Here is a 25,488-nt window from a genome sequence, read left to right on the forward strand (position 1 = left end):
AGCTTCAGTGATGGGCTTCAAGTCGTTCTTGAACCAAAGTCTGTCGCAAACGCTGCACACAGCACCAAACGAGTTCTCAACGAAAAGCTTACGGAACTCAAGAGTGGCCCTGTCGTAGTTCGGTTTGCTTGCATTGCGAGGACCTGGCTCTGTGAAACACGATAGAGTTGACCCAAACCTCGAAAACTTCGCATAAATTTAAAGACCTACCCTGGCTTGCCCCATCTGAAATGCTATCCGACTGACTTGGTGCAGAATTTGATGGCATTTCTAAAAAGTTATTTTGCGTGTTTAGTAAATTTTTCACAATAACACAATGTGTTTAACGTCTCACCTTCTTCATCAATCTGCACCACCGGATCATGGAGGCTTATTGCGTCTGCCTCCATGGGCGGATAAATCCCTAAAAAGTTGCGTATGAAAAATATTTGAAAAGTGCGTTGAGATGGATCTAATAATATCGAAAATTATATATTAGCATAACAAATTTTGTCCCTTTGTTTTGAGATGATAATGTTTATAAGAGTAATTGGAAATACAGTGATAACACAAGGCCGAATATTTTCAACCTGAATTAATGTTCATTTCATTTAAAATCGTATCTTTGGCATGACAAGTATTATGTTGGAAATTTATTCCAAATTTTTACGTTCTTTTGAACATAGTGCTTAAAATCTGTAAAACAATAGGCTAAAGAGATTACGCTAATGTATTAAATTTTGATTCTTTACGGAAATGCTAATTTTTCATCTAATTATAACTTTTATTTCAATTTATCACTTTCCAATTTATTTCAATTTATCACTAGAAAGTGAATAAAAGCTGTAGAAATTTAGCACGCACACACACACACACACACGCGCACGCACACGCATAAATTTTCTACGATCGCACTTACCCTGTTCGGGATTCTCCGATGCCGAATTTGGAACCGAAATGTCCGCGGTTCCTCGTCTACCGCCCCGTCGCACACCTCCAGCAACGAAAGTAACATCCGCGGTAGCACCTCCTTGCTCGCTCCGACCGAACGTTGTCTGTCCAGTCCTCCTCCTCTCCCGCAACCGTCTCATACGTTCAGCAGAAGTGCTGCCAGACGCATTCGACCCTTCCGTTGCATCTCCCACTCGCTCCTGCCGCCTCCGATTTCCTGGATTGGACACCGACGGTCCAGCCCCAGAACCTTCCGGGAACTCATCCCCGTGCTCTCCACCTCCTTCAGCAGCTCGCTTCCGTCGCCTGTACCGCCTCATGCGTTCAGCGTTGTCCACTGGCGCCGCGGTAGGCTCACCCGCCAACTGCCTCTCCTCCTCTCTCTCCTCTCTCTTCCGCTTCCGATAGGACGCCGTGTACACCTTCTGCAAATGCTTGGACATCTTGTCTAGCCGCAGTTCAGTAGGGTTATGAAGCGCCAAAAATGGTGCTACTAGGTACTTGAATGCTACATCCCAAGATGGGAAGCTCATTTCAATCGATCAGCGTGAAGTAGCAAAAAATCATGATCGGATTTGCAAAATAGGTTTAACAAGATTTAAACTTAATTTTAAGGCTTCTAGCAGAATGTTTCTCGCTGACGCAATGAATTTGATCTTGAGGCTCCAAAATTATTCGCCTTTAGCAATTCAGTTTGTTGGTCAGCAAAATGTGGTCCAAAATGGTTGGATAATTGGAGATGGATATTTGAAAATTCATGATTGGATAAACACACACACACACACACACACACACACACACACACACAGAATTGTATACCCAGAATGAAGATTACTCTTTCGTGATAATTTTGTGGCCCTGAAAAGGGCCGTTTAATTTTAAAACCGACGAGTCGGCGACTGGCGACTTCCACCGTCTTCATCATGCTTGCTCCTCAACTGCAGCATCAGCCGGCATGCCTTCCCCCGGCCAGAGCACGGATTTTGATTTCCTCCTTCTGCTGATGATTCTTCTTTCGGCTATTGCTGCTGGCCTTCCTACGCGGGACCGAGATCGAAATTTGAATTTCCTCCCGTTGCTGGCTTTTTGCCGGTCCGAGAACGGATTCCTCTCCTGCTGCTGGCCGTTCCTCTGCTGGTTTCTGCTCCCCTCTGCTGTGGCTGCTGCGGTTTCCTCCGTGCCGTCCCGAAGTGGCCTTCTCGAGTGCTCGTGCCGTAATGACTCGCGTGTGCGAGGTTTTGGTGGTTAAATAGATTTGGGTATGGCAAGCGGCGCAAAAGGGGAGTGGTCTCCAACGCATAAACTTTTTTTGCGCGTATGCGTTTGAGACCGCGCCCCTTTTGTTCCGTTCTCCTATTCTGCCGACATATAAGCAGCCAAACCTCGCACTCGCGAGTCATTTTGGATCGAGCACTCGAGGAGGCCTCATCGGAGGAGGAAGCAGCCATCGCGGAGGAAGCAGCAAAAGCCACAGCAGAAGGAGAAGAAGAGGACAACCAGCGGAAAGAACCAGTAGCACAGGAAATCTGTTCTTTGGTTGGTGGAAGGCTAGCAGCAGGAGGAAATTCAAATTCCGCTCTCGGTCCGGACAGTCGCAGGAAGACGGGATGACGTCATAAGTGGATTGAAACCCTTGGCCGAAGAGGGTGCCCAGATCAGACCAAATTAAACGGCCCTTTTCAGGGCCAATAAATCAATCACGAAAGAGTCTCAATCTCAACCAAACCAACCAACTCAGAAATGAGTTGGCCTGAATTTTAACCGATTCTACAAAATTGACGACCCTTTTCAAGGCCCTCATCCAGAACTAGCAACCTATTTTAAATTTAAAATTTTGCGGAAAACTTACTTTAACTATTTCACGCACACTAGCGCACCATTTGTTTAAACGGTACAAAATTTAACCTCAATCTACTTAGCATGTGTACACACAATTTTCTATACAATTTGGATCATTGGCCCAAAGGTGATTGTTTTCATCAAATCACGAATTTTAACCCAGACTGCATGTTTCCAAATTGGCTGGCGAGAAGCACGCAAGACTCTTCTTGTTTTGCCGTTCCTACGGCCAATGTATTTGTGATACATTAGCCTCATTCATTCTAAACTTTCTGTAAAGGTTTTCTTTGCTCCACAACAAATTTCGATCTGATTAATGAGCGTCTCAGGTAGGCCTTGAAAGGTCAGTTTTTTCTAAGAATCAAATGTGAGAAAACTCTCACAAAATAGTAAATGACTTACACATGCGTGCAATTAGCGTTTGCATTTTAAGAAATGAATGAGATAACTCTTTCGTGATGAATTTGGTGGCCCTGAAAAGGGCCGTTTATTTCAATTTGCTGCCTTCCTCCTACTTGCAACCACAGCTGCGCTCAATCTGCCGTCTGCGGGTCAGAAACGGCCAGTATTGATAACGTCTTAAGAACCACCAAACGGTAACCGACGGAATTGATGTCAAAAAGGCTTCCTCTAAACAGCGCACAGAGCTGTGTTGGATTTCCGCCTGATTTGCTTCGACTGGCCCGGCTTCCATTGTCGCTTCTTTTCTCCCTTCTGCTTGTCGCTTCCTTTGCCGCGTCCAGTCCAGTGAAGAAGTTGCTCCGTCTGTACGATGTTGACTGACCGAGCCGCTTTTTGTTGATTTAGGTCGGGGACGTATGCCCCGCCTCTTTGCACCCGTTCTCCTATACTTCCTTATTCGCTTTTTGCCCCGTCGACGATACGAAAATTATGAGGTGGAGTGGGGGTGATTTTAGATACATCAATCTCACGTCCCTCGATTGACTGATTGGGAAACGTTTGTTCAACCAACCAGCGTGTCCCAAAAAGAGGAGAAATTTGTCGAGAGAGGAAGGTGAATCACGGCGTATCATTTCGCTTTGCGAAATTTTGGATTGCTACCCTGTATAGAGGCTATTAGGTTTAGATTGAACAAGACTAACTCTTTCGTGATTGATTTTGGTGGTCCTGAAAAGGACCATATTGTTTGGTTATCTGAAAAGAATGGTTTTAGGATTAAAGGTTTAGAATTGATCAAGAATAACTCTTTCGTGATTGTTTTGGGTGGTCCTAAAAAGGACCAAATCTCTGAAAGAAAAGTTGAAGATTATTGAATTTCTGAAAAGAAGATTAAGTTATGAATCGTTATAAAGTTCTACGCCCTGGCATCCCAAGAAAACAAACGCCTTGGACGACTTACAACACTGGAAGAAAGCATTTATAGACAACTTACAAACCCAAGGCGACAAAATCCTTAGACAACTTGCAACCCGGGAGGAAACCATTTATAGACAACTTGCAATCCCAAGTTGACAACATCCTTAGACCACTTTCAACCCACCCAAACGTTTATGGACGACTACTCTACCAACTTGCTTTTGAATTTGCGCTTTTGGACGACCCTTCAAGACGCACAACCGAATTTCAAACGCTGAGGGAGCTGAACCCCCGAACACGACAGACTGGCGAACGCTGAGGGAGCTAAGCCTAAGAACAAGAGATCTTCCCAGATTTGTTACTTTTGCCTAGCTTGCTTGCTTAGTTAGTTTTAAATCTGGTCTGGTCTCTTGCTCTTAGAGCCTAACTCCCCAACCCAACAGAACTTTCAAACCCTTAGGACCGACCAAGACCCGTGCCGAACCCTAATTGGACTGAACACCCATTCAAAAGAGAGGAAGGAAAGAGAAGAACGATTTTAGTAAGAATGTTAAGAGCAGAATGGAGGGGGGGGGGGAGGGCAGAGGGGTTGGGGGCGAGAGCAGCCTCAGAAAGCTGTGCATTCCGTCGCCCCCCGAAGACCAAAATTTGTTCCTGAAATTTAAATTCAAATTATTGCAGTTCGCTGCCTCGTCCCGGGCCTCGGACGAGGGACGGGGATGAGGGCAACTCTTTCAACCGACTAGAATTTGATGAGATGTAATCCTTTCAGAAGCGCTCGTCACGAATGCGACGAGCTAGTTGGATGTCCTTGGGCATGATCGTGACACGTTTGGCGTGGATCGCGCACAGATTCGTGTCCTCGAACAGCCCCACCAGATACGCCTCGCATGTCTCCTACAGCGCCATCACGGCCGAACTCTGGAACCGCAGATCCGTCTCCTCCGGTGGCCGGCGCCTTCATGGCCAACTGCTTCCGCGGTGATTTTCCCCCGGTGGACTTGCGAGCTATTTGCTTCGTGCAAGCCATGGTCCTTAATCAGCCTCCGATGCGATGTTACTCCGTCGAATGTTACAGTCAGAATGATGGTCTGAGCTCTGGCGCGCTTTGTTATATATGATTTTGGCCCTCTACTTCCCCTCCTTTTCGCGACCGACACCAGTCGCGTTGCTTGGATGATTTTCCCCTCAAATTAGGTACTTGACTCATTTTGCAAGCAAAATCACTACATTTTGAAAACGTATTAAAAGATTCAATTGTTTCTATAGTAAAACTATTAAGCCAATGTTTAATAAGTCCCTCTTTCATGATTGAAGATGTAACTCTTTCGTGAATGATTTGGTAGTCCTGAAAAGGACTGTTTAGTTTAAATTTTCTTGGCGGCAGCAGCATTCTGAGCCGGGGCGGTCTTCTTCGGCTTCGGGGTCTTCGAGCTTCTTGGCCGCAGTTTTGATAGCCTTCTATTACATTGGAGACGCCGTGGCCTTTGTCCTCTACACGGCACCAGCGGCCTTCCGGGTTTTTGCCAGCTTCAGCAAACTCGTTGCACCGGTTCCTTTGCGTCGGGTGAACGCCTTCCGGATGAAATTTAACTGCTTGGCCAGGCCGCGATGTTCTTCTTAATAACCCGCGACGATCCGTTTTTCGGTGGCCGGCGGATGGTCTGCTTCTTTCTCCTTTTGCTGCTGCTGCTGCACCTTCCACGCCGGTCCGATGTGGACCTCTCGAGTGCTCGTTCCAAAATGACACGTGCGGGCGATGTTTGGTTGCTTAAATCGATTTGGATATGGCAAGCGGCTCAAAAGGGGCGCGGTCTCCAACGCATAAACTTTTTTTGCGCGTATGCATTTGAGACCGCGCCCCTTTTGTCCCGTTCTCCTATTCTGCCGACATAAAAGCAGCCAAACCTCGCACCCGCGAGTCATTTTGGATCGAGCACTCGAGAAGACCGCATCAGTCCATCGCGGAGGAAGCAGCAGAAGGAGAAGAAGAAGACCAACAGCAGAAGCAGCAGAACCATCCAGCCATCCAACCAGAATCTTTCCTCGGGTCGGCGGAGGGCCAGCTGCAGTCGCAGAAGCAAACAAGGCCGCATCAGTTGCGGATAGGAACGAGTAAAATGACCGGCAAAACGACGATTATCGCCGCAGTGTGGTGAATCGTCCAAACATAAACGGCCCTTTTAAGGGCCACTAATTTATCACGAAAGAGTTATCCTTCAATTCTAAGCAAATATTCTATCCTTTTCTGACCTTTTTAATTAATCGATAGCAACTCAATCTCATTTTTCGGCGCAAATAGTTTAGAAACTCGGCTGTCATTTTCAGTCATATTTTGGTGAACCGCTTTGAAGTGTTTTTCAAAGTACTGTCATCGGGGGTGACATTAGGTTTGGGGGTGAGATTGTGTCATACAAAAATGCAGAAATTTGTATGACCTCATCTCACCCCCAAACCCAATGTCACCCCCGATTACGGTACCTTCAAAATGTATTTGAGTTTCAGAAAAATTGATAATTCAGAAATGAGCGTGCATGAAACTATAGAGACAAATTCTTTCGTGATTGATTTATTGGCCCTGAAAAGGGCCGTTTGATTACGACTGAACCCGGTTCGCGAGGTCATCCCCGTTCTCCTCCACGACGCTCTTCCACCTTTTGCTGCTGCTCGATTGTTGCTCCCGCGCGAGCCCGATTAGGCCTGTTCGAACGTCCACAGCTTCTTTATCCTCATGTTGACTGCTGCTTCCTCCTTTTTCCGGCTGCTGTGCTGCTGCTGCTCCGCGCCGGCCTGACGTGCACAGTTCGAGTGCTCGTTCTAAAGTGACTTGCTTTTGCGAAATTTTCTGCTTATATAGCGGCACAGCCGGAGAACGGCACAAAAGGGGCGCGGCCTCGAATGCATACGCTCGCTCTGATTGGTCATCTGCCCGATTTGAACTGAAAAATGACTCATTTTGATTGCATGTTTTAAGCGCTTAAACTATGTTTAGTCAAAGTTATTATGTAATAAAACGATAGCTTAAGTCTTCCCCTTTCGACTGGTGATTGAATCTTCTGGATTAATCGATTGGGGGAAAAGATATAAGCGTTTGAAATATGTCAATTTTTTTCGCACGCTTGTGACGGTTTGGATCGAATTTCTGAACTGGCCCCCCAATATAGTAAGTAGAGACATAGTCCTATGTCAAAACATCATTTTTAGTGTGATGAAGGGTTCAACCAGTAACATTTTAGTTTGGAACTCTGAATCCCCATTTAAAAAAAAAGTTCAAGATGGTATGTCAGAGACATAACCGAAAGACATAGGACAGTATAGGGCCTTAAATTTTTATTAAGATTGCTGATGTTTTCGGATTGATAGTGAAATGTAAAACCAGATTATTTTATTTTGCTTGATTGGAAGATTGCAGAATAACTCTTTCGTGAATGTTTTGGTGGTCCTGAAAAGGACCGTTTAATTTTTGCCCTGGAATAAAGAAATGAGATTAGGCTTGATCCTGGCTGGGTCCATCAGCGGTGTTCCAAGAGGGCGGGGGGATGGTTTCCTGTTAATAAACAATTGATGATGGTTGACTGAATAATTAAATACGTTAAATATATGAATAAAGTGGGAAGGAGACGGCGTGGCTGGAAGGGGGAGGGAAAGAAGGGAGGGGGGGGGGCGGTTGTTTGGTAGGTTTTAGTGTGTAGTACAGTATGTTTTCGGATAGATAGTGAAATGTAAAACCAGATTATTTTATTTTGCTTGATAGAATTGTTGCAGAGTAACTCTTTCGTGAATATTTTGGTGGCCCTGAAAAGGACCGTTTAATTTTTGCCCTGGAATGAAGAAATGAGATTAGGCTTGATCCTGGCTGGGTCCATCAGCGATGTTCCAAGAGGGCGGGGGGATGGTTTCCTGTTAATAAACAATTGATGATGGTTGAATGAATCATTAAATAAGTTCAATATATGAATAAAGCGAGAAAGAGTAGGAGTGGGTGGAAGAGGGGAAGGGGCGGTTGTTGGGTAGGTTTTAGTGTGTAGTACAATATTGTTCTGCTTCTTAAAGTAATATTTACATTTCATTTGGTTCCTGATGTAGTGATGTTAATGTTTGGGGGGAGGGGAGGGGTCAGTGTGTTTAGTTAGTGTTTACAAAAGTTTTCTGGTATACTTAAATTAATGAGTTTACAGTTCATTTGTGAGTTTGTGTTAGTGTAGGTGTAACTGGTAATTTACATTTCAATTTCTTCTTGTAAAATCCGATGATAATATCGTCGTGTCCGGCTTTGAACGTTTATGGATCAATGCAACTGAGATGGCTCGGGTTCTTCAGTTCGTAGTACAGACAGCATGGGTCTGTGGTAGGAAAAATAGCATACATACCGCGAATTGCTCGCCACATGTATGCCTCTGGTAAATGTGAGATCAAGGACCGTTCCACGATTTGTGGTCGTCTGTCTCACGTCGTTAGCTAAGGATAGTTGGAAGTGCTCGCCCATAAACTTAATGAATTCGACATTTTCTCGTTTGGAAACGTCGACATTAAAATCACCGGTTACTACCATTGGCAAACCAGTGCGGGCAGTCTGGAGCAACTTCCGTGCCAAAAACCAACCTTTCTGCTTCAGTGTGGTTCCTGGGATGATGTACACCGAGAACAGCAGTACCTCAGTGCCCATCACATCCACTGTAGCAGCGCAAACGTCACCGTATTTATCTGCCACACCGAAAAGTTCGTCTCGATCTTGACTCACCAATTCGGGAGTATACGGGACTGCCATGCTGGTTTTGGTCGTCGTCTTTCGATAAATTGCCACACCGCCAGATCTTGCGTCATCCCTTTTGGACTGGACAACACAAGTGTAGCCTTCAATCTCGACCGAGGAGTTATCATCCAACCACGTCTCGCTTAGGGCCAAGTAGTCTACACTGGTCAGTATGGAATCGATCGATATATCCTGGTGATGAGCGCTCAAGCTTTGGACGTTGATTGTCATCAGGGTGCATGCTGGTCCACTACTCGCCAACACCTCAGAAAAATCGTCTCCGATCGTTCGATAACGGTTATTCCTCAAGCGCTTGTATTCGTCCCGCAACTCACGCATCGCTGGAGAGTTGTTTGCCTTGGCGTGGTGGAACACAGGCTTTTCCTTAGACGGATCTAGGGAGGGATTGTCCGCGTAGGTTAAGTAGAGTCCTTCCAGCGAAGTAACCCGTGACAAAGCAACGTACACCAGCCTTTGCTCCTGCGAGCGACTGTACTGGTAAACGACCTTGGAGAAAGTTCCACCTTGTGACTTGTGGATTGTCATGGAACAGGCACTCGCAATCGGAAATTGAATCCGCTTGCATTTGATCGTACCTCCAAGAGCGATGTTCACGTGCTGCTTCGTGATGGGGGTCCAATCCTGCTGCAGGAGATGGGGTCGGGCGTTAACGACTGCCTGCGCCTTAGATCTTGCAATGGTTCCGATTTTCTCCGTATCGAATTGCAACCAGAGTCTGTAGATCACTTCTTCGCCGGCGTCGTTTTCCCGCATCTCCACATACTTCAGCTCGCCGATTGCTCCGTTTACCAGATTATCATCGCCATCGATGTTGGTAGTGATCATGTAGGGCTTTCCAATGCAAAAACGAACCATATATGGCAGCCCACTCGTTTGGGCTGTGCTCATTTTATGTAATTTCGTTCGTGCACTGGTTGCCTGAGCGGATGTGCTGTGACCTGTGATCATATCGTCGGCAAGACAGTCCAGACCCTCGAGCCCACTCAACGCTTCTCTGTTGAATCGATCGACATCAACGTTTTGATGGAACAGCCAAACGGCGTTGGGAGCTTCCCGTTGGCAGTCCTCCACTGACTTGAACCGACTCTCGATCAGCGTCTTCTGTTCATCCGTCAGTTTCTTGCCTTCGCCAATCGCGGTGAGGATGGTGGAGAACACCACATCGGTCTGACGCATGACCTGATCCAACTCGTACAGTCGGATGTAATCCCACAGCCAAGATCCACCAATCGAATTCCTCGGAGCCTTATAGATTGGTAAAGCATTGACTGGATTCAGCTGATGTAAATCTCCGGTAAACGTAACGTCCTGGTCAGCGAATGGGTGAAGGTAATCCAAATGAATATCCTGCAAACGTATGTGCATTGTTCTGAAGTTACCTGCGCTAAGCATACTAACTTCATCTACAATGTGGAGCTTCACGTTCCGGAATTCATTTCGGTACGTCTGCAGCCATTCAGGGCTAAGCTTTGAGTCACTCTGGCGCGATATTGCAATGCGGTAGGCACGATGGACCGTAACACCGTCAATGTTAACGGCGGCTTTGCCTGTCGACGCACATGCAATATACGCGTTGTTGCGAGAGTTGTGACCTTGGCTGTACCGATTATAGGTTTCCATCATCAGACGCAGTGTGAACGTTTTACCACTACCCGCTGGTCCAGTCAGGAAGATCTGCATCGCTGGAATTTCAGGATCAAAGCTCGTCAGTCGATGGATGATGTGGAGGATCAACATGCGCTGCTTCTCGTTAGCCTGCCGCATCCAGGCACAGTAGTCAGCTTTTGGCATGACATTCGAACGTTGTTTCACAATCGCTCGCAGTGCAGAAGTCGGCAGGTTTTCGATGTCATCGTTGTTTGGCTGCATGTCGATGCTCCTCACGTACTCGTTGTGCTTCTCCGTGGCGGCTCTCTCTTGCTCGCCATCGCCTTCCTGTGCGATTATTCGGAGGTATTCCTCAACGGTCTGCTCCAAATTCAACTCACAATCGTATTCCTTACGTTTCGCGATGAGCTCTGTCTCATGCGAATCGTACAATTGGAGGAATTTGTTCTGGTCCAGCAGGTCGACTCGTTCATTCCGGAACGGCAAAAACAGCAGCACTGCCTCTCGCTTGTACTCGACCATTTCGCTCATCGGGTATCCTCGCCATCGCAGGATTTTGGCAGTGCCTCGCAGCTTGTAGCTGTTTTTGGTGCTTTTCATCGGTGCATACCATGCGACGAAATCAGCCAGGCACACATCCTCCAATCCATCGCGGTCCTCATACTTCTGGACGATGTTTCTGGTCCACACGTCCGTTGAGTCGTCGTCGAGTCCCTCGTTGTCCATCTGCTGGTGTCGCTTCCGGCATCGGGTTCTCTCATTTGGCCACATTGTCGGCACAAATTCGATTTTCCGGCTTGCTTCGGACATCGGTAACCGGAGCAAGATCCACGCTGCTTCCTGTGAGCACATCTCAACACTGTTGAGTACTCTCACGCCCAACTTCTTCAGCAAGCCTTGATAGTCGTAGTCGGGATACTGCTCCTGCAGCTCGAGAAGCTCTCGGTGAAACGCGCTGATGCCTCGATTTGTCTTGTTGACGTAATCAACCAAATAAGAGGCGCACGAGTACTCGTCCATGATGAACTGCAGGTCACTGTTGGAACGAAGTACACCGCCAATCCAAACGTTGAATGGATTCATGTAGAGCTGATTCATCGGACGCTTGAAGAAGAACGCTGGTCGCTGTAGCCATGCACGAATCACTTCGAGGTAGTATTCCTCGGTACACTCACAATCGGCCAGAAAGTCTTCGAGAGTTTCGAAAGTCTTCGTTTCCAGAATCTCACGAAACTCGAGAGCACGTTTCTTCAGTGCAGAACGACGACTGTCATCAGCCGGAAGGGGCACCAATACCCGATCCTCGTTCATCGGCCAGTACGGTATGTTGAAACGACAACGTTTATCGTTGTGTTTGTAACACGTACGTGTGTGAGCGTGCTCTTGCTTCTTGCCAAGCAGTGGTCCCAACCAACGGAAGGCATCGATGGAGCAGAGAGTGTTGATCATTTCAATGGTGGCGGGCATGTCCTCGGAAACGTCCTCACGAGGATCGTTTGCACACCAGAGCATGATGTGGGCATGCGCGCTACCACGTTGTTGAAACTCGATCCGCTTGAAGTAATCCACAACGTAGTATTTACCAAATGGACTGAACCGTTTGGACTTCAAGATGCGCATTATGACGTCAACAAGCTTGTCGATGTATGCAACACACGTCACGGGATCTTCAACGACCAACTTTGCCTTTTGAAACGCGCTTAACTCCGACAGCGGGTCGGCCAATTCAAGGTCATCGTAGTCACTGGACAATTTGTGCAGCACCTTCAACAGTTCTTCCCATTGAGTTTCACTGGCGCTCAAGGTGAGAAACATTGTTGGTTTACCCAACTGTCGAATCATGGCGAAGAGGTCCTGTTTGCGTCCTTGCCAGTACTGCACAGAGTTCGGCATACATTTGAAGAAAGCCAAGCCAATCTCCATCATATTCCTCTGGAACTCTGGATCGCTGAGCTGGGCACGTGTGACGTTATCTGTTCCCACAGATTTGAAGTGGCATTTGAGCCCTTCAATCATACGGCAGTATAACACCTTCATGGCCATGGCCAGAATGTGATCTGGACGAGCACCCCGTCTGTCAGCTCGCCTAGCTTCACTGCTCGCCTTGTTGAACACTGTAGCTTGTACGCCTTGCTTGATCGTTGTCGGGAACCCATAGTATATGTCGGGATTACTCAACTCCTCGGCATTCTCATCGTACAAAATACTCGAGGGCATTCGGTTCATGGTAGGGCAAAGCTCCAGGTACATGTCTTCATTCCACATCGCAGTTTGTTGCATGCTAGCCAACAGCTCGGCTTCATCTTCGATGATATCCAGTGGCATTGCTTCTTCCGCCCGCGAGGGACCCTCCTGTGGATCTGCTCCGAACGCATTCAATCGTTCTTCGTCAAAAGTAATGCCCTCACGTTTATACAACGGAGTAGTTACGAGATACTTGAGCCAAGCATAAACAGTCCCCTTGCAAACCCACCCCGAGTAATGGCTCGATTTGTGTGCAGTGTGCTTCTTGAAGCTCACATTAATCGCACAGTCATTATCAAGATCGCGAGGAAGAACCCGAACCATCTCCTCAACGTCTACCGGCACATTGATCACCTGCCCAATGATACCATAGTTGCCCAAAGCATGACACAGACGACGAATCACCAGAAAGATGAAACGGGGAGAAATCAGCCGCTTGCTGATCATATCCAGTTTGGGAAGACCCGGTGGTATCGGCGGGTAAACAAATCCGTTGCTTTTGGACAGGGTTGGGACCTTTCCACGATTCAAGCTGCTGTTGCAGGTTTGGCACACCATGAAACCTTCGGTTGAATCAAAGTCGCCGGCTTGTACCAGTACATTTCCTCCAGCTTCAGTGATGGGCTTCAAGTCGTTCTTGAACCAAAGTCTGTCGCAAACGCTGCACACAGCACCAAACGAGTTCTCAACGAAAAGCTTACGGAACTCAAGAGTGGCCCTGTCGTAGTTCGGTTTGCTTGCATTGCGAGGACCTGGCTCTGTGAAACACGATAGAGTTGACCCAAACCTCGAAAACTTCGCATAAATTCAAAGACCTACCCTGGCTTGCCCCATCTGAAATGCTATCCGACTGACTTGGTGCAGAATTTGATGGCATTTCTAAAAAGTTATTTTGCGTGTTTAGTAAATTTTTCACAATAACACAATGTGTTTAACGTCTCACCTTCTTCATCAATCTGCACCACCGGATCATGGAGGCTTATTGCGTCTGCCTCCATGGGCGGATAAATCCCTAAAAAGTTGCGTATGAAAAATATTTGAAAAGTGCGTTGAGATGGATCTAATAATATCGAAAATTATATATTAGCATAACAAATTTTCTCCCTTTGTTTTGAGATGATAATGTTTATAAGAGTAATTGGAAATACAGTGATAACACAAGGCCGAATATTTTCAACCTGAATTAATGTTCATTTCATTTAAAATCGTATCTTTGGCATGACAAGTACACGGATAGAAATCCTGTCCGGGAAATCGACAACATTGTTGTCGATTTGCTCTAAAATTCGTTTCGTAATGTTGTCGACCAGTCGTCCGGTAACATTTGCATTGAAATCGACAACAATGTTCTCGATTCTGAAGCGTGACGATTGGGTACGCCTGGCTCAAAACAAAAAGCACGCAGCCATCCCAAACGAAGGGTGGCGGTTTAATCGGTTTTTGAATTGACCGTTGGTTTTGGTTTTTGAATTGACCGTTGGATATTTCTTTTGGTTCAGTAAAACAGTTGATTCGTTTTTTTTATTTATTGAGGCAAAAAATACATCATTAATTAACAAACTAATCTTTGTGTGAGTGTGTGAGTGTGTGTGTGTGTGTGTGTGTGTGTGTGTGTGTGTGTGTGTGTTTGTTTGGAATATGGGAATACAAGAAATTAGTTTACAATCAGGAAACATGGGGATCTGGGGATTGAAGAATGTGGAGTTTTTGGGAATATGGGATTTTCTGAATCTGGGAATCCCGAATCAAAATTAGGGAATTTGTGATTTTAGGAACTTGGTATTATGTTATTTTAGAGATTTGGGAATATCGAAATAAGAAAATTTAGGAATTCAAGAACCTGATAATGTGGGATTTTGAGATTTAGGAATTAAGGAATTAAGGAATTTGGGAATTTGGGAATTTGGGAATTTAGGAATTTAGGAATTTAGGAATTTAGGAATTTAGGAATTTAGGAATTTAGGAATTTAGGAATTTAGGAATTAAGGAATTTAAGAATTTGGGAATTTGGGATTTTGGGAATTGAAGAATTTGGGGATTTGTGAATTTGGGGATTTGGGAATTTAGGAATTTGAGAATTTAGGAATTTAGGAATTTGCGAATTTGGGAATTTGAGAATTTGGGAATTTGTGAATTTGGGAATTTGGGAATTCAGGAATTTGAGGATTTAGGAATTTAGGAATTTAGGAATTTGGAAATTTGAAAATTTGGTAATTTGGGAATTTAGAAATTTAAGAAATTGGAATTTAGGAATTTAAGAATTAAGGAATTTGAGAATTTAGGAATTTAGGAATTTGAGAATTTAGGAATTAAGGAATTTGGGAATTTAAGAATTTGATAATTTTGGAATTTGGGAATTTAAGAATTTGGGAATTTGGGAAAATGTGAATTTGTGAATTTGGGATTTTAAGAATTTGGGAATTTAGAAATTTGAGAATTTGTGAATTTGGGATTTAAAATTGAGAATTTGGGAATTTGAGAATTTGGGAATTTAAGAATTTGGGAATTTGAAAATTTGGGAATTGTGGAATTTGGGAATTAGTGAATTTGTTAATTTGGGAATTTAAGTATTTGGGAATTTGAGAATTTGGGAATTTGTGAATTTGGGAATCTGGGGATTTGGGAATTTGGGAATTTAGAAATTTAGAAATTCAGGAATTTGGAATTTAGGAATTTAGGAATTAAGGAATTTAAAAATTTAGGAATTTAGGAATTTAGGAATTCAGGAATTTAGGAATTTAGGAACATAGGAAATAGAGAATTTGGGAATGTAAGAATTTGGGAATTTTGGAATTTGAGAATTAAGGAATTTGAGAATTAAGGAATTTGGGAATTTGGGATTTTGGGAATTTGAGAATTTGAAAATTTGAGAATTTGGGAATTTGGGAATTTAGGAATTTAAGAATTTAGAAATTCAGGAAATTAGGAATTTAGGAATTCAGGAATTGAGGAATTTAGGAATTTAAGAATTTAGGAATTCAGGAATTTAGGAATTTGGGAATTAAAGAATTTGGGATTTTGTGAATTTGGGAGTTTGGGAATTTAAGAATTTGGGAATTTGGGAATCTGTGAATTTGGGAATTTGGGATTTTGAAATTTGAGAATTTGGGAAATTAAGAATTTAGGAATTTGGGAATTTGGGAATTTGGGAATTTGTGAATTCGGGAATTTAGTAATTGAAGAATTTTTGAATTTGGGAATATAAGAAATTGGGAATTTGGGAATTTGAGAATTTAAGAATTTAGAAATTTGGGAATTTGGGAATTAAGGAATTTGAGAATTTAGGAATTTGGAATTCAGGAATTTGGAAATTTAGGAATTTGGCAATTGGGGAATTTGGGAATTTAAGAATTTGTGAATTTGGGAATTTGGAAATTTGGGAATTTGGGAATTTGGAAATCTGGGAATTTAAGAATTTGGGAATTTGAAAATTTGGGAATTGGGGAATTTGGGAATTAGTGAATTTGTTAATTTGGGAAGTTGGGAATTTGGGAATTTGTGAATTTGGGAATTCGGGAATTCAGGAATTTAAGAATTTTTGAATTTGGTAATTTGGGAATTTAAGAAATTGGGAATTTGGGAATTTGAGAATTTAAGAATTTGAGAATTTAGGAATTTAGAAATTTGGGAATTTAGGAATTTGAGAATTAAGGAATTCAGGAATTTGGGAATTGGGGAATTTGGGAATTGGGGAATTTAGGAATTTGGGAATCGGGGAATTTGGGGATTTGTTAATTTTGGAATTTGGGAACTTAAGAATTTGTTAATTTGAGAATTTGTGAATTTGGGAATTTGGAAATGTTGGAAATTAAGAATTTGGGAATTTGAAAATTTGGGAATTGGAGAATCTGGGAATTAGTGAATTTGTTAATTTGGGAAGTTGGGAATTTAAGAATTTGGGAATTTTGGGAAATTTAGAATTACGGAATTTGGGAATTTGTGAATTTGGGAATTTGGAAATTTTGGAATTTGGGAATTTAAGAATTTGAGAATTCGGGAATTGGGAAATTTGGGAATAAATGAATTTGCTTGTGAATTTGTTAATTTGGGAATTTGGGAATATGGGAATTTGGGAATTTGGGAATTTGGGAATTTAAGAATTTGGGAATTTAAGAATTTGGGAATTTAAGAATTTGGGAATTTAGGAATTTAGGAATTTAGGAATTTGGGAATTTGAGAATTTGGGTATTTTTAATTTTAGAATTTCAGAATCTTAGAATTTTAGAATTTTAGAATTTTAGAATTTTAGAATTTTAGAATTTTAGAATTTTAGAATTTTAGAATTTTAGAATTTTAGAATTTTAGAATTTTAGAATTTTAGAATTTTAGAATTTTAGAATTTTAGAATTTTAGAATTTTAGAATTTTAGAATTTTAGAATTTTAGAATTTTAGAATTTTAGAATTTTAGAATTTTAGAATTTTAGAATTTTAGAATTTTAGAATTTTAGAATTTTAGAATTTTAGAATTTTAGAATTTTAGAATTTTAGAATTTTAGAATTTTAGAATTTTATAGAATTTTAGAATTTTAGAATTTTAGAATTTTAGAATTTTAGAATTTTAGAATTTTAGAATTTTAGAATTTTAGAATTTTAGAATTTTAGAATTTTAGAATTTTAGAATTTTAGAATTTTAGAATTTTAGAATTTTAGAATTTTAGAATTTTAGAATTTTAGAATTTTAGAATTTTAGAATTTTAGAATTTTAGAATTTTAGAATTTTAGAATTTTAGAATTTTAGAATTTTAGAATTTTAGAATTTTAGAATTTTAGAATTTTAGAATTTTAGAATTTTAGAATTTTAGAATTTTAGAATTTTAGAATTTTAGAATTTTAGAATTTTAGAATTTTAGAATTTTAGAATTTTAGAATTTTAGAATTTTAGAATTTTAGAATTTTAGAATTTTAGAATTTTAGAATTTTAGAATTTTAGAATTTTAGAATTTTAGAATTTTAGAATTTTAGAATTTTAGAATTTTAGAATTTTAGAATTTTAGAATTTTAGAATTTTAGAATTTTAGAATTTTAGAATTTTAGAATTTTAGAATTTTAGAATTTTAGAATTTTAGAATTTTAGAATTTTAGAATTTTAGAATTTTAGAATTTTAGAATTTTAGAATTTTAGAATTTTAGAATTTTAGAATTTTAGAATTTTAGAATTTTAGAATTTTAGAATTTTAGAATTTTAGAATTTTAGAATTTTAGAATTTTAGAATTTTAGAATTTTAGAATTTTAGAATTTTAGAATTTTAGAATTTTAGAATTTTAGAATTTTAGAATTTTAGAATTTTAGAATTTTAGAATTTTAGAATTTTAGAATTTTAGAATTTTAGAATTTTAGAATTTTAGAATTTTAGAATTTTAGAATTTTAGAATTTTAGAATTTTAGAATTTTAGAATTTTAGAATTTTAGAATTTTAGAATTTTAGAATTTTAGAATTTTAGAATTTTAGAATTTTAGAATTTTAGAATTTTAGAATTTTAGAATTTTAGAATTTTAGAATTTTAGAATTTTAGAATTTTAGAATTTTAGAATTTTAGAATTTTAGAATTTTAGAATTTTAGAATTTTAGAATTTTAGAATTTTAGAATTTTAGAATTTAAGAATTTTAGAATTTTAGAATTTTAGAACTTTTGATGTTCAGAATTCTAGTTTTTTCGAATTTTAGAAATTCAAAATTTATTTTTTTAATTTTAGATTATAAGAATTTTAAAATTGTAAATTTTTAGAGTTTATGAAATCGAGAATTATAGTGTTTTTGAATTTTTATTTTTTAGAAATTTTAGAATTGTATAAAAAAAGAACTTAAGAAAACCTCAGAAAAAATAGGTTTCAAAATTTCAGATTTTTTTTTATTTAATTGGAATTTAACAACATTATAATTTTAGATTTTGTTGTATTACGCTACACTTTACATATTTCAGTTTTTTTCAATTTTAGTTATTAAAAAAATCAGAATTTTAGAAGATCAGAATTTTAGACTTTAGGAATTTAATATTTTAGATCTTAAAATTTTGGAAGTTTTTTCATAAAGTTTAAATGTTTTTAAATTCTAACATTCTAGAATTCTAAATGTAGAATTTAAAAACCATGTATTTCGAGAATTCTAGATTTTTAGGTTATGAGAGTGTCGCTGTTGTATAATTTTAGAAATTTGGAATTATAGCAAGAATTATAGAATTGTATTAGTTCCTAATTTAAGGATTCAAGACCCACAGAAAATGTAGAAATTTCAAAATTAAGAACTTTTAATTCTATAATTTAAGAATATTGCAAGTTAAGAATTTCGGAAGTTTAGAATTAGAAGTTTTAGAAAAATTAAAACATAAAAAATTTAAAACTTAAAAATTCCAGAATTTTTAATTTTTTGGTTTTGAAAATTTGAGCGTTTTAAGTTTCCAAAAATTAGAAGTTTAGAATTGAATTGAAAATTTTGCAAGTTTAGAATTCTAGAAATTTCAGAACTTTAGACATCTAGAATTATAGAATTTCATAAGATTTTCAGTTTTTTTTGAATTTTAGGGTTTTGGAATTATAGAATTTTTGAAATTACAATTGTAGAATTGAAGAATGTTAGATTATAGTTTTGTAGTGGTAGGGTGTAACAAAATGTGTGTAGATGGGCTGTGTGTGTGTGGAGGGGCTTGACTGAAATCGCCTCCAGGATGCCGACGGAGCTCGAGTTCGGTAGATGCGTCCGGGTCGCTTTCCTCGTTGCCGTGGTTCCATTCGAATTGGCTGCAGATCTGGTGAAGATGTTGGCGTCGCTGCCTGTTGCGGAATGCGAATTGGGAATGTTGGGAGATTTTTTTTCATTATAATTTTTACGATGGACGTACCTGCATCAGATGTGTGGCCAGCCTAGTGCTGACTACTTTCTTCAACTCTTCGCATAGAGAAAGTGGCCCCTTCAGCTCCATGATGATTTTCCGCTGCACACCGTGGTGGAGGAGGAGGAGGAGGAGGAGGAGGAGGAGGAGGAGGAGGAGGAGGAGGAGTAGGAGGAGGAGGAGGAGGAGGAGGAGGAGGAGGAGGAGGAGGAGGCGGAGGAGGAGGAGGAGGAGGAGGCGGTGGCGGAGGAGGTGGAAGAGGAGGAGAGGAGGAGGAGGAGGAGGAGGAGGAGGAGGAGGAGGAGGAGGAGGAGGAGGAGGAGGAGGAGGAGGAGGAGGAGGAGGAGGAGGAGGGGAGGAGGAGGAGGAGGAGGAGGAGGAGGAGGAGGAGGAGGAGGAGGAGGAGGAGGAGGAGGAGGAGGAGGAGGAGGAGGAGGAGGAGGAGGAGGAGGAGGTGGAGGAGGAGGAGGAGGAGGAGGAGGAGGAGGAGGAGGAGGAGGAGGAGGAGGAGGAGGAGGAGGAGGAGGAGGAGGAGGAGGAGGAGGAGGAGGAGGAGGAGGAGGAGGGGAGGAGGAGGAGGAGGAGGAGGAGGAGGAGGAGGAGGAGGAGGAGGCTGCCCATGTGTTCAGCTGCAAACACCACCAACAAAGTCGTTGCGGTACCTGGCTTAAAAGTGCTTCCGGAACTGGCGAAATCCCCTGTCCGGGAGAAGTCATCGCCAGCGTCGGTTCTGAAAGAAACGCTCGAAAGGACCAGTACAGGTTCAGTTCTGGAATGAAAGACGGAATCGTTGCCAACGGACACCCTCGACAAGGCGCAGTGATTGCATCACCAGAACCTACCCTCCTATGTTAGAAGACTTGAGGACAACGGAAGCACGGAAGCTCGTTGATGATTTACTCCCGCTGGACATCTTCTTTCTCGGCGGTCGTGGAGCAGGAGGATGAGGAGGTTCCGGCGATGCATTCATCATTGCTCTCCGTCTCCGAGGGTGGCCGTTGGCAACTACACTTTCACTCACTTTTGCCAGAATCGACGCTGGCGGTGCGGATCGACCTTACACTTTTCCCGGACAGGTGATTTCGCCACTTCGGAAAGCACTTTTATGTTCGACCCGGAACGCCTTTGTTGGCTGTGTTTACAGCTGGACACTTGGGCAGCAAAGATTTTCTTCCACCAAAACCAGAAAAAAAACTTTGCGCGAACGGCACAAACAAACTGTCATCTTTTGGTTGACGTTTTGTTTTAGGCTGCGTTTTGACAGTTGTTACGCTTCGTAAAAGGGTGACGGAAAAATTTCGTTTTCGAACACAAAAGTTTTCGAAATCGATTAGAATGTTTTCATTTTTGAAAACATTGTAAACGAAATTGAAAACAATCGATGTTATCGATTTTAAAACAATTTGTTTACGATTTTTCGGACAGGATTTCTATCCGTGTATTATGTTGGAAATTTATTCCAAATTTTTACGTTCTTTTGAACATAGTGCTTAAAATCTGTAAAACAATAGGCTAAAGAGATTACGCTAATGTATTAAATTTTGATTCTTTACGGAAATGCTAATTTTTCATCTAATTATAACTTTTATTTCGATTTATCACTTTCCAATTTATTTCAATTTATCACTAGAAAGTGAATAAAAGCTGTAGAAATTTAGCACGCACACACACACACAAACACGCGCACGCACACGCATAAATTTTCTACGATCGCACTTACCCTGTTCGGGATTCTCCGATGCCGAATTTGGAACCGAAATGTCCGCGGTTCCTCGTCTACCGCCCCGTCGCACACCTCCAGCAACGAAAGTAACATCCGCGGTAGCACCTCCTTGCTCGCTCCGACCGAACGTTGTCTGTCCAGTCCTCCTCCTCTCCCGCAACCGTCTCATACGTTCAGCAGAAGTGCTGCCAGACGCATTCGACCCTTCCGTTGCATCTCCCACTCGCTCCTGCCGCCTCCGATTTCCTGGATTGGACACCGACGGTCCAGCCCCAGAACCTTCCGGGAACTCATCCCCGTGCTCTCCACCTCCTTCAGCAGCTCGCTTCCGTCGCCTGTACCGCCTCATGCGTTCAGCGTTGTCCACTGGCGCCGCGGTAGGCTCACCCGCCAACTGCCTCTCCTCCTCTCTCTCCTCTCTCTTCCGCTTCCGATAGGACGCCGTGTACACCTTCTGCAAATGCTTGGACATCTTGTCTAGCCGCAGTTCAGTAGGGTTATGAAGCGCCAAAAATGGTGCTACTAGGTACTTGAATGCTACATCCCAAGATGGGAAGCTCATTTCAATCGATCAGCGTGAAGTAGCAAAAAATCATGATCGGATTTGCAAAATAGGTTTAACAAGATTTAAACTTAATTTTAAGGCTTCTAGCAGAATGTTTCTCGCTGACGCAATGAATTTGATCTTGAGGCTCCAAAATTATTCGCCTTTAGCAATTCAGTTTGTTGGTCAGCAAAATGTGGTCCAAAATGGTTGGATAATTGGAGATGGATATTTGAAAATTCATGATTGGATAAACACACACACACACACACACACACACACACACACACACACACACACACAGAATTGTATACCCAGAATGAAGATTACTCTTTCGTGATAATTTTGTGGCCCTGAAAAGGGCCGTTTAATTTTAAAACCGACGAGTCGGCGACTGGCGACTTCCACCGTCTTCATCATGCTTGCTCCTCAACTGCAGCATCAGCCGGCATGCCTTCCCCCGGCCAGAGCACGGATTTTGATTTCCTCCTTCTGCTGATGATTCTTCTTTCGGCTATTGCTGCTGGCCTTCCTACGCGGGACCGAGATCGAAATTTGAATTTCCTCCCGTTGCTGGCTTTTTGCCGGTCCGAGAACGGATTCCTCTCCTGCTGCTGGCCGTTCCTCTGCTGGTTTCTGCTCCCCTCTGCTGTGGCTGCTGCGGTTTCCTCCGTGCCGTCCCGAAGTGGCCTTCTCGAGTGCTCGTGCCGTAATGACTCGCGTGTGCGAGGTTTTGGTGGTTAAATAGATTTGGGTATGGCAAGCGGCGCAAAAGGGGAGTGGTCTCCAACGCATAAACTTTTTTTGCGCGTATGCGTTTGAGACCGCGCCCCTTTTGTTCCGTTCTCCTATTCTGCCGACATATAAGCAGCCAAACCTCGCACTCGCGAGTCATTTTGGATCGAGCACTCGAGGAGGCCTCATCGGAGGAGGAAGCAGCCATCGCGGAGGAAGCAGCAAAAGCCACAGCAGAAGGAGAAGAAGAGGACAACCAGCGGAAAGAACCAGTAGCACAGGAAATCTGTTCTTTGGTTGGTGGAAGGCTAGCAGCAGGAGGAAATTCAAATTCCGCTCTCGGTCCGGACAGTCGCAGGAAGACGGGATGACGTCATAAGTGGATTGAAACCCTTGGCCGAAGAGGGTGCCCAGATCAGACCAAATTAAACGGCCCTTTTCAGGGCCAATAAATCAATCACGAAAGAGTCTCAATCTCAACCAAACCAACCAACTCAGAAATGAGTTGGCCTGAATTTTAACCGATTCTACAAAATTGACGACCCTTTTCAAGGCCCTCATCCAGAACTAGCAACCTATTTTAAATTTAAAATTTTGCGGAAAACTTACTTTAACTATTTCACGCACACTAGCGCACCATTTGTTTAAACGGTACAAAATTTAACCTCAATCTACTTAGCATGTGTACACACAATTTTCTATACAATTTGGATCATTGGCCCAAAGGTGATTGTTTTCATCAAATCACGAATTTTAACCCAGACTGCATGTTTCCAAATTGGCTGGCGAGAAGCACGCAAGACTCTTCTTGTTTTGCCGTTCCTACGGCCAATGTATTTGTGATACATTAGCCTCATTCATTCTAAACTTTCTGTAAAGGTTTTCTTTGCTCCACAACAAATTACGATCTGATTAATGAGCGTCTCAGGTAGGCCTTGAAAGGTCAGTTTTTTCTAAGAATCAAATGTGAGAAAACTCTCACAAAATAGTAAATGACTTACACATGCGTGCAATTAGCGTTTGCATTTTAAGAAATGAATGAGATAACTCTTTCGTGATGAATTTGGTGGCCCTGAAAAGGGCCGTTTATTTCAATTTGCTGCCTTCCTCCTACTTGCAACCACAGCTGCGCTCAATCTGCCGTCTGCGGGTCAGAAACGGCCAGTATTGATAACGTCTTAAGAACCACCAAACGGTAACCGACGGAATTGATGTCAAAAAGGCTTCCTCTAAACAGCGCACAGAGCTGTGTTGGATTTCCGCCTGATTTGCTTCGACTGGCCCGGCTTCCATTGTCGCTTCTTTTCTCCCTTCTGCTTGTCGCTTCCTTTGCCGCGTCCAGTCCAGTGAAGAAGTTGCTCCGTCTGTACGATGTTGACTGACCGAGCCGCTTTTTGTTGATTTAGGTCGGGGACGTATGCCCCGCCTCTTTGCACCCGTTCTCCTATACTTCCTTATTCGCTTTTTGCCCCGTCGACGATACGAAAATTATGAGGTGGAGTGGGGGTGATTTTAGATACATCAATCTCACGTCCCTCGATTGACTGATTGGGAAACGTTTGTTCAACCAACCAGCGTGTCCCAAAAAGAGGAGAAATTTGTCGAGAGAGGAAGGTGAATCACGGCGTATCATTTCGCTTTGCGAAATTTTGGATTGCTACCCTGTATAGAGGCTATTAGGTTTAGATTGAACAAGACTAACTCTTTCGTGATTGATTTTGGTGGTCCTGAAAAGGACCATATTGTTTGGTTATCTGAAAAGAATGGTTTTAGGATTAAAGGTTTAGAATTGATCAAGAATAACTCTTTCGTGATTGTTTTGGGTGGTCCTAAAAAGGACCAAATCTCTGAAAGAAAAGTTGAAGATTATTGAATTTCTGAAAAGAAGATTAAGTTATGAATCGTTATAAAGTTCTACGCCCTGGCATCCCAAGAAAACAAACGCCTTGGACGACTTACAACACTGGAAGAAAGCATTTATAGACAACTTACAAACCCAAGGCGACAAAATCCTTAGACAACTTGCAACCCGGGAGGAAACCATTTATAGACAACTTGCAATCCCAAGTTGACAACATCCTTAGACCACTTTCAACCCACCCAAACGTTTATGGACGACTACTCTACCAACTTGCTTTTGAATTTGCGCTTTTGGACGACCCTTCAAGACGCACAACCGAATTTCAAACGCTGAGGGAGCTGAACCCCCGAACACGACAGACTGGCGAACGCTGAGGGAGCTAAGCCTAAGAACAAGAGATCTTCCCAGATTTGTTACTTTTGCCTAGCTTGCTTGCTTAGTTAGTTTTAAATCTGGTCTGGTCTCTTGCTCTTAGAGCCTAACTCCCCAACCCAACAGAACTTTCAAACCCTTAGGACCGACCAAGACCCGTGCCGAACCCTAATTGGACTGAACACCCATTCAAAAGAGAGGAAGGAAAGAGAAGAACGATTTTAGTAAGAATGTTAAGAGCAGAATGGAGGGGGGGGGGAGGGCAGAGGGGTTGGGGGCGAGAGCAGCCTCAGAAAGCTGTGCATTCCGTCGCCCCCCGAAGACCAAAATTTGTTCCTGAAATTTAAATTCAAATTATTGCAGTTCGCTGCCTCGTCCCGGGCCTCGGACGAGGGACGGGGATGAGGGCAACTCTTTCAACCGACTAGAATTTGATGAGATGTAATCCTTTCAGAAGCGCTCGTCACGAATGCGACGAGCTAGTTGGATGTCCTTGGGCATGATCGTGACACGTTTGGCGTGGATCGCGCACAGATTCGTGTCCTCGAACAGCCCCACCAGATACGCCTCGCATGTCTCCTACAGCGCCATCACGGCCGAACTCTGGAACCGCAGATCCGTCTCCTCCGGTGGCCGGCGCCTTCATGGCCAACTGCTTCCGCGGTGATTTTCCCCCGGTGGACTTGCGAGCTATTTGCTTCGTGCAAGCCAT

The 25,488-nt window shown here is 42.4% G+C and overlaps 1 protein-coding gene and 2 pseudogenes across 1 annotated transcript; all 3 read right to left on the reverse strand.

Moving 5' to 3' along the window:
- Positions 1-4,673: 4,673 nt before the first annotated feature.
- LOC120421897 (histone H3.1-like) lies at positions 4,674-5,277 on the reverse strand (annotated as a pseudogene).
- A 2,805-nt stretch (positions 5,278-8,082) lies between these two features.
- LOC120420830 (uncharacterized) lies at positions 8,083-12,525 on the reverse strand. The gene has a single exon (XM_039583955.2). It carries the CDS (start codon positions 12,509-12,511, stop codon positions 8,375-8,377), a length of 4,137 nt encoding a protein of 1,378 aa, XP_039439889.2. The 5' UTR covers positions 12,512-12,525; the 3' UTR covers positions 8,083-8,374.
- Positions 12,526-25,031: 12,506 nt separating this feature from the next.
- LOC120420859 (histone H3.1-like) lies at positions 25,032-25,488 on the reverse strand (annotated as a pseudogene).

This window comes from Culex pipiens, chromosome 3 (assembly GCF_016801865.2).
Source record: "Culex pipiens pallens isolate TS chromosome 3, TS_CPP_V2, whole genome shotgun sequence".
NCBI classification, from domain to species: domain Eukaryota; kingdom Metazoa; phylum Arthropoda; class Insecta; order Diptera; family Culicidae; genus Culex; species Culex pipiens.

Coding starts and splice junctions, on each gene's coding strand:
- LOC120420830 (XM_039583955.2), bottom strand. CDS start 12,511: ATGGCCATGAAGGTGTTATACTGCCGTATGATTGAAGGGCTCAAATGC.